This window comes from Atractosteus spatula, chromosome 1 (assembly GCF_055471065.1).
Source record: "Atractosteus spatula isolate fAtrSpa1 chromosome 1, fAtrSpa1.hap1, whole genome shotgun sequence".
NCBI lineage: Eukaryota > Metazoa > Chordata > Actinopteri > Semionotiformes > Lepisosteidae > Atractosteus > Atractosteus spatula.
This window is the reverse complement of record NC_142706.1, coordinates 1,701,622-1,713,926: the sequence shown is the minus strand read 5'-3', so window position 1 is coordinate 1,713,926 and position 12,305 is coordinate 1,701,622. Positions and strand designations below refer to the sequence as shown.

Sequence of the window (12,305 nt, the reverse complement as noted above, 5' to 3'; positions counted from 1 at the left end):
GTATGCTCCTTTCTGTGTCAGCCCAGCTGTGGCATCAAAGAATTTATGTAACTGATTGACAGTCATCGCCGTGGCATTTCTTTTCATGCTCACGCAAATGACGGGGAAAGGAGGGTGTTGGCGATGCGTTTAGGAATCCCGAACGTGAAAGCTGTGTGTTTCATCTCTGCTTAATCTGCAGGATCAGAAACTGTAGAAGCACAATGCCAGCGATTTGAGGTGAAGACCAGCGACGGGGGAAAAGTGCTGTTTTCTGCTGACGAAGAAGCGATCAGCATCGGCGCGGAGAAACTGAGGGTGACAGGTAGGAAGCAACTCCGCTCAAATGCTTGAAGTAATTGTCCCAGCTCACCGTGGAGGAATCACCTCAAATTATTAAAAAAAAACTCTGAAGGATCCCTAGCTGTCATGTTGGGTTTTAGTTAATTCTTCGTATGTGGCAATTAAATGTTAAAAAGGAGACACTTTCCTCACTCTGCATGCGGCTTGAAGGATTGAAAGAAGCTCCCCCAACCATAGTGAAGTGTCAGTTTACCCACAACACTTCCATACATACTGTATAGAAGGCAGCCCTGAGCACAAGACCAGCCCCCCCACATCACATTACTGGCGGGAGCTGCAATTTATGCTGGTGTTCTGCTACTGTACATCAATCTTTCCCTCACGTTTTTTGTATGTTGTTCAGATATATGATGTCAGTGTTGCCAACACTTTAGGGGCCTGAGGTGCTGCGCATGTTACATTTCTGGCAAACATTTCCGCTTGTAAACAGCATTGACTGTAATGAAGAGGAAATTAAAACCGGGGATGGGGACAAACCCCAGGGCTGGGGTTAATTGGCCATGGGGTGCTGGAACGCCAAAGGGTCTTTTGGTTTGGATTCTGCCTAGGCTGTCAATGCCTTAATTGATCAGTTATTGACTTAATTCGTCTTAATTACCTCTGTTTCCAAGTCTCTGGCCAGAGAGTAGTTGGTGTTCCTCATTTAGCCTGCAAGATCAAGAGCGAGGGTCTCGCTTCTTGCATCTCGCCCCTTATGTCGGCCCCCCCGTTTATTCGCCCATGTTGATGACTCACTCAGTAGTTCTCTCAGTGATCTGCATCACCTAGTCACCCCTTTTCACAGCAGAAACGTTCGGCGAGCACGAGGTCAAGTAACACTGACCTTGGAGGGATGGTGTGCCTGCAGGTTTTCAAGGTCTCCTCAAAGCAGCTGGGAGAAGCTGCAAAACAGGTCCAGGTAACCCAGTAATGAGCTGACTGAGGTTCATTTTTGCCGAGTCCACTTGAAAATCTATGGACGCACCAGGTTTCGGGATCAGAACTGCCTGCAGTATATCAAGGATTAGAGGAAAATATCTCAAGATGTGGAGGAGGTACTGTATCCCCCCGCCTGTCCTTCCCTTCACCCGAGGAACACTAGAAACTCAAAAAACTAAAATAGAAAATAGAGAAAAAACACGAGAAAACAATTGATCTACAGTTGCATCTAAATCACGCTGGGCTTTAAGTCAAGCCAAATAATTCCGAACCACATCTCTTTTCTTCCATTTTGAAGGCAAGGTTCTGATGTTTGTTTTTTTTCATGATTTGTTTGATTTCCGTGTTACTCAGTGATTCCTGTCGAATATCTTTCAGGTACGGAAGGAGCAGTTTTTGGGCACTCGGTCGAAACCCCGCATGTCAGAGCAGAACCATTTCAAGATCTGAAGTAAGAAATTCTCTTACTTGAGAGTCCCATTTCTCATTTTGTGCAGTACTGTATATCTCTCTGCAAAAAATCTCAAATAAGTAACAGACCTCTTCCCGACAGCCGAGTTCGTGGCCACAAAACGGGTCCCACGTGGCGTAGTGGCAACATCCTACAAAATACAAACCATTTTGTTCCATATTGACACAGGAAAGATTGTGACATTTTGTTTAACAGTGATGACAATTTGTTTGCACATTAAGCACAATTTTTTACTCATACAATGCCGAGAAAAAAAACACTAGGTTGGTCCTAGCCAATGTCTCTGGACCCAAGAATCACTCTAGACTCTAAAACAAGTCAGCCTGCACCACATTTCATTTCATCTTAGTTCGCATGCAATTTGTTAAGGGCATTAAAGCGGTTTCTCTGTAAAGGGATGCGTTAGAAGCTTTAAAAAAATCCCACAGTAAACTATTCTGCTGAAAATGCAGTCTTGAAAGTAGACGATTTAGACAGAGACACTGTTCATTTCTGAACCCTTCAGAGCAGCATGTTCAGACAAAATCCAGGTGGAATGGGGGTTCCCTATTCTTGTTTTTTTGCGGTCTTTCTAAATTAGCACACACAAATTTTGTTTTTTAAAAGCCTTGTGGAGAATGTGTATTATCCCGAGGTGATGGGAATAGCAACTCTGGCATTTGAACACCAGGGATTAAATATAGGGAATCTATTCTGCTAGTCCTAAAATGTCCGCCTACTGTATGTTTGTTTATTTAAATGATAAGATAAGATCACTTTATTAGCCATATACAATTTCTTGCATTAGGAATTTGTCTTCTCACATACCCCAGCTTGCTTTCCATGAGACACAGACAGGGAGAGAAGCTTGGGGTTAGAGCACAGGATCAGCCATTGTACAGCACCCCTGGAGTAGTTGGGGTTAAGGGCCTTGCTCAGGGGCCCAATGGAGTAGGATTCCTCTGCCAGCTGTGGGATTTGAACCAGCAACTTTCCAGCCACAGGCACAGATCCTTATCCACAGAGCCACCGCTCCAATAGCTAATGTAAATGTACTGTAAATAAAAATGTATTTAAATTTCTTTATTCTGTTCAAACTTTGAATATTTATAGTTTCTCTAAATGGAATTTGGTTTGTTAAATAATTAGTTACATTTCTTTTGCACCTTTCATCCCAAAGCTCTTCATACAGATATGCACACCCAGCACCCTGACACAGACTGTCCAGTACTGTACCCCAGAAACCCCAGACGTGTGAATCAGTTTGTTCAGATACAGTTCGTACACGATTCCAGGGGTTTTCTTCCCCACCGCTGTTCACAGGCATGACATTCGCGGGATCATTTAGATTAAATTTAATAATAATTTAGTGTTGATTTATATGACCTTTCTTTGAACCCGTTCTTTCAGCTGTATTGCACCCCCTTCAAAAATGTAGCAAATTGCACAGTCAAACTAAATTGAACATGTAATGATTTGATAGAGACTATTAAAAGGTAATGACTTATGTTATAGCTTTATGGACGAAATTTAAATTACCCTTTATTAAAATTGACTTGACGGTTGTCATTTTCAAAGTGAGTTTTTTAGCTAGCTCTTTCCTGATGTTTACAGTGCCTTTTTGCCTCCTCAAGCAATTTCAGAACCTGCAGTAACTACTAGCAAGGCTGTATTCAGTGAATAGAGGAAGATTGATAATTAAAGTCATTTCTGCTGCATCTCCTTGCTTTTACCCACATGCAAAATCCTAGACTGAAGCTGTGGTGGCTTGCCATTTTCACATCACGCTGCCACTTGACAGCTTTTAGTTTTTCTTTTTGCACAATGCTAAGAGGTTCCTTAGAAAGCACTGTATGTGCATCACAAACACCCCCCAAATTCTGCTGTTGCTAGGTTAGAAGTTATTTTGCTGAAATGATCTCAAGTATTTACTTTCAACGGTTTTCAGAAAATGGCGCAGCCTGAAATATTTGTTTGTGTCTGCATGTTCACGCCTGGTCGTTGTTTCTGCCTCATTGCTGCTGGGAATAGGTGTTTTGTTTTTACATGAGCTAATGACTGAAGTGTCTGCTTCCCTGCTTGTTCTAATTTTACTTGGGACTTTTTGTTTGTCTACAGCTGAAAAATAGAAGTGCACCTCTAGGGCTTCCTATGGTCATGGCCAGGTTTACTGTATTTGGAAAGACCTGATTCGTACCTCATGCCACTGAAGTGAAAAGCCTGGGGCTGATGTCCAAATGCACATAGAGCACTTGGACTGCCTGCTGTGAAAAGCTGGCAAAATATGGCTTCCATGTACAGACAACATTTATAAGTAGGCGTCTTCCCAGGAAGATTGTCGGCGTAAACCAGCAGTGTTAATCAGTGTTAAAAAGCACAGTGTAATGGGGAAGCAGGTGGTTGTGTGGATAAATAACATTTCCCATAACTTGTAACATTGTTAACACTGGAAACCATGAGCAGCACTGATGGAAACTGACTAAATTAAAATGCTAAAAAAATGTTTAACACTGACTTCCTATCTGCACTGGACTGGCGTCCCATCCTGGGTGTGTCCTGCCTTGAGCTTGTTGCTAGTGAGGATAGGTTCCAGCTCTCCTGTGACCCTTTGTTGGCTGAATCGGTTAGAAAACGGCTGAGAGGAGTTACTTTCTGCACACATCATTAATGCCATATTCTTAAGTATAAAGGAAAAGATCTACAAGCATGCATATATCCAAATATAGGTAGCTATTTTGGAGTGGGCGTGCATTCCTTTCAATGGATACTACTGTCGCATTGCTGGGTGGGACACTTAAGCCCAAATACTCCGATTACTCCAGGATACCAGCAGTGATGAAGCTGATGTCCCATCCAGGGACAGGTCACAAGGTGAACCTTGTATGACTTCGGCTTTAAGTAGACTTCATTGTACAAATATGCTACAAATGCTGACCTTTTGTTCCGTCATTAATTTGTATTAAAAGTAGTTGATGTGAACAATTTTAGATGAAAACCAGCCTGGAAAATCATAGAAAAACAGTCCCCATCGATTGTACATAACCGGTAAATCACAGACTTTTTAAATTATGGTGATATAAGAAGGTTATATAGAAGAAAAATACCCCATATGCATCTTATTGATTGAAAACTCAAGTACTAAGACACAGGAAAAAAGACTTGGAAAGTGGGAAACCTAATTAAGATGAAATACCGTATCTCCAAAGAAACAAGCTGAGAGACTAAATTCCTTGTTGGAAAGAAAAAAAAAAGACAACTTTCAGTTGTTAAGCCTTCACCACATGCCTGAACAGGGCTATGGCAGCAGATGGACAGAAGCTGTAGAGAATCTGTAGCTCCAGTTTGAGTGAGTGAAGCTTTTAGTCAGTCACTGAGGGTCACGTATCTACAGTACCAAAACAAAGGAGGCAGATTCCAAAATGTGTGCACCGGATTTCCAAAAATTAATTTAAAGAATTATTTGCAGCTCTCAGACAAACTTGTGTTTGTTTCAGAACAAATTACATCCACATACTGTACAGTACACAAGATCAGGCTAGAATTTGTCCTGCTGGGACTCTGAAATTACTGATTACTGATCGCAGATAATGAGATGTAAAAAGAATTAAGAAATAAAATAAACAGGTGCTGTACTTTATTTTTAATTCTACCTTGGCAATATGTTAGCGCCAATATTACCCTAAGGCTAGAAGATGGTGTTTACGCTGTTAAATTATAAACTTACACACATAAGCACTGCTGTCGAAATCCTTTCTGTGCCCCATGCCTACTGCAGCCAGGAGAGCATTAGTATCTGGTCCCATCTGGAGGAAGCATTCCTGTGAATCCTGGGTAAGAGAGAAGATATTTCTGGGTGGAACAATTTCTGAGAAATTTACAAGGCTCCCTCCACCTCAGTATTTTTATATTTTTAGGAATGGGGGCTAAACTTATTAAAAGGCAGCTGAATGTTATGACAGGCCTTAGCTCAGGATTTTCAATGATGAATTTTCCCGGAAGTCTCAAAATTAGTCATTTGCTTAGGAAAACTGTATGGAAGCCCGACTCATGCAAAGCAAATGACAGGTAACCTTTCTGGGCTACAGTCTAAGAGAAACAATTCAGGACGGGGACTCCACATTGTCTGGGACTACCAACGAGCGGGTTTATGGAGGATGACAGGATCTGTCTTGGTAGGACTTGTTTTTTTTTTTGTTTTCCATTTTTATCTTCCACCAAAAATTGCAGTGTTTAGTAAAATGTAGGCCCAGTGTTGGCCTTAATGACTCCTGCAGGCCCAGGCATAACATCTTCCTTCATGTTTTCACTGATGGCTGAATGGAGGAGTGATCTGGCCCTCAGTGATAACAGTGAAAGATATAAAACTTATTAATAAAAAGCCTAACAAAAATAATCTAATTCACCTCAAACCCACAGAGCCATCAATGAAGGCGTACTGGCTCTGGTTCCACTTATATCCCAACTTCCTGTTGAGGGGGTCCCTATAAACACAGTTTTTCTAAGGTGGACATTTAGAACTGGTTTGAAGTGGATTGGAAGAATGCTGGACACAAGGGCTACTGTGTAATTCTATACTGTAGGTTCGTAAAATAACTTATTAAAATAAGTGATCTTTAGCAAATAGGGAGGTAGGAAGCTGTGTGATTTTGGAAAACTGCCTATCTTGTAAGCACAGGGAAGCCTGATAGATAACAGAAAAATATTTAAGGGCTTTTCTAATTTAATTACTTTGAGAAAAACACACTGAGCATCTGTGTGTTTCACTCTCACGCACATGAAATAAAACTTCTTTTAACTTCCGAGACAGACTCCTGACTGTCTTTTAAATTCTCCAACAACCCTCAAGGAGATTAGACACAGCAACTGGCTCTTCCTCCTTCACTGGTCTGCTGCACTAGACAGAGTGACGTTTCTCCCTATTTTTACAGTGCAACTAACCATTCACCTTTGTTTTTTGTGAAGTAGGTCTGTGCACAGCCTTTGGCATAGTTTTTTCCCTTCCCTGAAAAATCTCCCCACTAGGAAATTATACTGTACATTTTACAAAGAAAACGGATGTTGAGTTTTTGTATCTTGCATACCTTTTGTAACTTCTTTTTTTTTGCAACAGAGCAATTTTAGGACTTACTTTTTATTATCTAATTAATAATTATTTCATACCTTTGTTAATTACCAAGTGTAAGCATCACAAATTATGGTGTATTATAAAATGGCAACATAAAAGTCCTTTGTAAGAGTTTACTGTATATGCTGTTAATTTGTACATTGGTGGAGAAGAAGGCTTGTACATTTTTATGGATGTGCTTATCAACACATCCTTAATTAATGAGGCTCACATCATTAATCGAGGAAATGAAGGAACTTCTCATGACATAAAATGACCAGCACACAACCTTGTGTTTTGGCTTCTGGTGTGTACTGTGGAAGGAGACCCTTATTCACACAAGGTCCTGTGGAAGAATGGAACAAGCTATCCTGCCCTGTTGGTGAAGCCGATTCCCTGGCATCTTTCAAGGAAGATCCCGGGACCTATTAGCTACAAATGACCTTACACTTAGGTCCTGATGCTCGGTCTGTAAACATACTGTGACACTCTTCGTATGAGAAGGGAAGTTAACCCCAGTATCCAGGCTAAATCCACCCTGGTCTTGTGCAGTCTGGACTCCCCGAATCCCCTTTATTCGATCGGTCAGCCAATTTATCACTTCACTCCCTGAACAGAAGGAAATGGTGGAAAGAAATCCTTTGGGGTGAAAAGAACTATAGACATGCATGGAATTATTTTAATTTATGATTATTTTTTTCTTTTAATTAATTCTTATTCAATGTTTACAAACATTTTCTTACAACCTCAAAAGGCGATTCAGTAACATCCAATCCCTTATATACAGTACTGTACATGTACCATTTTTAGGAATGTTTACTGCTATTTAAATTTTATATGAAAAATCCATTATTGCATTTTCCACAGACCTACATAAACTTCTGTTTTAAAATACTTTTGGGCTAAAAGATAAGCTAATATTTCCACCTGAGAAAGTTTTGTCTTCCCGAGCTCCTCTCAGGAGGTTTATCAACTTGAATTTCTATACTGTATATCTTTACCCGAGTGTTAATTTAGATTTCGCACTCCTATATAAGTCGCTTCTTAGAGAGCTACCTACTGTACAGATCTCTCAGGGGTAGGTCATACTGTACTTCCATGGCTGTTTCAGTATTAACACCGACACTTCTCATTTCCTCTAGAATCCTGCAAGATAGCTTTTTTAATGGAAGTTTTATTAACTAAACTGTCTCCTATATTTTGTTATTCTTTCGAGAAACAGTTGTTTCTGCTTGTTTCAGTATAAAGCAGCTGTCAGACTATCAGTTTTTCAGACAATGAAATATTACTTATGATAGGATTAATCCTATGAAACATACTTGTATTCTTTCTCATTTGTGAAGTTTTAACATGAAAAATACATCTCCTGGTGAATTGTGCTCTTTTTCACACCTGTAATAGGGGGTTGGTTACTTTGTTGTTTACTGCCTCTGTAGTCCTATAGGGAGGGGTGTAATATCAGCTTTAATAGTGTTTTAAAGTTGAGAGGTGTGCACCATTGTATGTCAGCTAATCCTGCTGGCTCATGCTGGATAGAGTGAGATGGAAATTGATCAGGCTGCTTGAAGCTGACACAGGGTTGGTGAGAGCCCAAACTCATTCCAACCTGCAGAGCAAACATCCGCAGTACAGTCAATACTTGCTGCAAGGTCTAGTTCTTCTCTTAGTCATAGAAAGCTCTTCCGAGACCTCTTGGCAGCTGGCAAGAGCACACTTGGTCGTTTGCTTTAAAAAAAAAAGACTTGAGTCATTTCGATCCTGACCACCAAAATGTTGGGGTGACACCAACAGGTGTCCCAGGATCCCACTGAGGAGGGCGGATTTCCAAACATCGAAAACTGATTCAATGGAAAGAGCCTTGAAGGGCTTAACATTGCAGTCTCACAGCACTGGGACCCTGGGTTCAATTCTGGACATGGGGTGCTGTCTGTGTGGCGCTTGTACCGTATGTTCTCCCTGCATTCACAGGGGTTTCCTCCCACAATCCAAAAAACATACTGACAGGTTAACTGCATGTCTGCCCTGCAATGGACTGGTGTCCCATCCAGGTTGCACCCTGCCTTGTGCCCGCTGCTTGCTGGGATAGGCTCTGTCTCACCCGTGACCCTGCAGTGGATAAAGAGGTTAGCGCCTTGCTGATACAGGCCCCCAGAGCCAATTTCCGTCTGGAATTTTCTCCCCTTAAACATTTTGTTATACTGTATCTCTGTGTGACTGTCGCAGTTCCGCATGGGCTCGTGCCCTCTGCCACCCGTTTCGTCCCGCAACACCTGGGGTCGCGAACCCGGGTCTCCAGCGTAATGCAACAGGGAACCAGCCGGGTGAGCTAAAGGAGACCTCCTTCAGCCCAGGCAGCTGAGGTCCCTGCTACGCGCAGGGAGGGCGATGACGTCACTGTGTCCGAACGAACTACGCTACATCTGCAGCAGAACATAGCAGAAGCCTGGTTCAGGTCTTAAATTAAAGCTAAAGCCCTTTGCATTAAATGTAAACAATTAATGTTATTTTATTTAAAATTATTTCTTAATATGTCCACTCAGCAGACAAATATACAGAAAAAAAACAGCAGGCAATCCTTTCTGTATTCAAAGATTATTCGAGGCTGTCTATTTCAAAATTCAATTCCAATAGCCAATACCTCTCAGTTTCCTCCAAGTCTGGAGATGGGCAAGATTAATGATAATTGCTAGACACTCCTCTCAAAGCGCTTTTCAAGGACTGGGGACTAGAGGTCTGCATGGGCATGAAATTGAAGCCCGAACCTGACCCGTACCCGAGACCTTGAGACCCGACAGAGCCCAAATGGTACTGCCAAGTTTGAAACCTGAATTCTTAGAGCGAGTGGAGACGGATTCTCACAGAAATGGTTTACAATGATCTGCTCGGCTGGTATGCGCTCGAGTTAATAGAAAATGCTGTGCGCTGAGAAATAATGGTATTTAGGTCATAATGTTTCCATAACTAAGCTGTCCCCGACTCATTTGGCATTTTGGGCAGTTCTCCCTTTGTGAGTTTTTGTTTTATTTCATCCATTGCGAAAGGATACAGTAGGATCTGTTACACACATACGAGAGAGAGAAAACGAGCGAGCATACAAAATGAATGAATGAAAATGAATTTCTTATAATTAAAATAAATTTAAAACAGAATAATAACCATTCATTTTCACTTATTAGAAAACAAACCCGAAGTTGTATGTGAAAAACCGATCCGAACACAGGCCCAAACCCAATACTTTGTTGGGCTCCATCAGGCTCGGGTAGCAGACACCCCCCTCCACCACCAATGTGCAGCCCCACCTGGTTACCAAATGTTAGCCTTTTGTGGATAGATTTCTGGTCTTACGGATGCCCCAGACAAGGTAAAAACATAGGATTTTTTTTGTTGGTTTTTGCGGTCATGTTTTGCTGGGATATGGATTACTCATCGAAGCACTTTAGAAGTTTGCCATTTATCAAACAGTGTTGTGATCGATTGCCTTGGTGTATTTCGGATCTGAAAACAGTTTTGTGAAGCTCCGGTTGTCTATTAGTTCCGATTGACATAAGGTTTTCCGTAAAGATTTTTGGGTTTTGTTGGTGAAATACTAGGAAATGTGATGTTTGTCTTAAGTCAATATTGACTTAGTGCGTCAAACGCTTGTCCCTCGAGCGGTACCAGGGGACAGCTAGTTTTCTGGAGGAAATCAGGAAAGGTTTATGTATTATTTAAAAAAAGGGGGTTTCGTCACTTTGGGAACCACTAGTTTTGTTATAGTAGGAAACAATACAATTATCCTTGCGGTTTCAAATGGTTTTGTGTTTGAAAATATCATTATTGTCCACAGGGCACCACTGCCACCCCTGCTTGGAATGGCTATAGTGCTGCTCTCTTGAGCTCTCTCATTGTGATGCACGTGAATACAGACGTACTGTAGGCCTCATCCTCACTGGTCAGGCAGACAGCCTATCAGAACGCAGCCTCCAGCTACACAGGGCTGATCGACCTGACAGGAGTTCAAAGTTCAAAGGCCAGTGAGGTCACAGACTGTGAGGTGTCTACCCTTTCCACATATTCTATGTTATTTAAAGTCCTTGCACTTTAAAGTTGTTGGGTTTTTTTATTTCATTGTCCTTTTCCCGTGCCTTCCTGATGATGGTTGTTAATCAGAATACCTGTTGATTTTGGCAATGGCTTGAAAGGCTCAAAATTAGAATTCGGCTGTAGGCAACTAAATTGGGAAGGAGATACGATCTTGAATTGTGGCCACGCTTGCTGTGAAGAATATCCTTAGATGGGTATCAACACAGTTTATAAGAATAAAGCAGGCTTGTCTTTTGTCATTTTTAATTCACACTGATCAGAAACCTCAAGATCACAAGGCAAACATGAGTAGACATGAGCTGCCAGTATACAGTGCCGGTACAGATGATCCATCACATTTAACAATCCAGTCTAACTGACCCATTGCCAGGTGTTCGTCCTTAACGTCATTTGCCCAAAACACTAAATGGTTGCTTTTTGTACCATACAGGTCTGTGGTTATAATTTCAGTATACCCCCATAGAAATGTGTTTCTGCATTAAGGAGGAGAGGAATAGATTGAAATAACAGAATACAAAATGTATACGATTTTTGCACAGTTGTGTAGGAACTGTAGAATGTCAGTTGTCAAGTAAGAAAGGGGAGATTCCCTTGCAGTATGCAATATATTCCCCTTTGCAGTATTTAATCTTACATTTGAAACAAAACCCCTCTAAAATTATTTTTTGTAGGATTGCTTTGCTTTCTCTAAACTATTTGTCTGGAACCACAGATCACTGCCCTGAGTTCCTTTCTGGGGGAGTGTGAGGTTGATTTCTCACGTGGCTCTGGAAGTATGAGGTTTGAAGGCTCCACGATGAGGGGCAACTTGGTTTTGTCAAATCCCCAGTCATAACTGGATCCTCTTCCGCTGAGGCATCACCAGCAACACAACTGGGAACTTCCAAAGCAAGAAATCCCCATGTCTCACACATGGTGATCTATTCATTGGAATGTGTTTGAGCAGAGCAGAATAAACCACACAGCACTTCCTACAGCTCTTAAATGTATAAAAAAGCATGACTATATATACACACACAGTATGCATGTGGCAGGGTTTTAATAATAAAAAAGCACCTCAGAGTTTTGGGTACCAAAACAATTAGTATTTAGAAAATAATAGGTTTTTTGGAGTTAAAATGCTAAATCTCCACATCTTTGAAGTCACTAAGCAAAGAGTACACAGTGTGTTGTAATATTATTACAATCTCAATAATGAATAGTAAATATAATTCTGTCCTACAAAGCTGCCTTGTATCTTTGTTTCCAAAGTGCATCCATTAGTGTTTTCTACTCTTTGAACAATTATTATAACAGCTTTTCATTTTGCAATATTTAATCCACATTGATTACAATCTTCAGGAACTCCATCACAACAACCAAGGTAAAATAGACAAAAACAATCAATGTGACTTATGTCTGTAGTAG

General features: G+C 41.1%; 1 protein-coding gene across 1 annotated transcript in view; it reads left to right on the top strand.

Moving 5' to 3' along the window:
• Positions 1-12,305, top strand: part of sgcz (sarcoglycan zeta) — a 209,328-nt gene that overhangs the window by 180,199 nt on the left and 16,824 nt on the right. The window contains exons 5-6 of the mRNA XM_088910615.1: positions 182-304; positions 1,639-1,711. Of these exons, the coding sequence (XP_088766741.1) occupies positions 182-304; positions 1,639-1,711 (196 nt within the window). The remainder of the gene's footprint in view (positions 1-181; positions 305-1,638; positions 1,712-12,305) is intronic.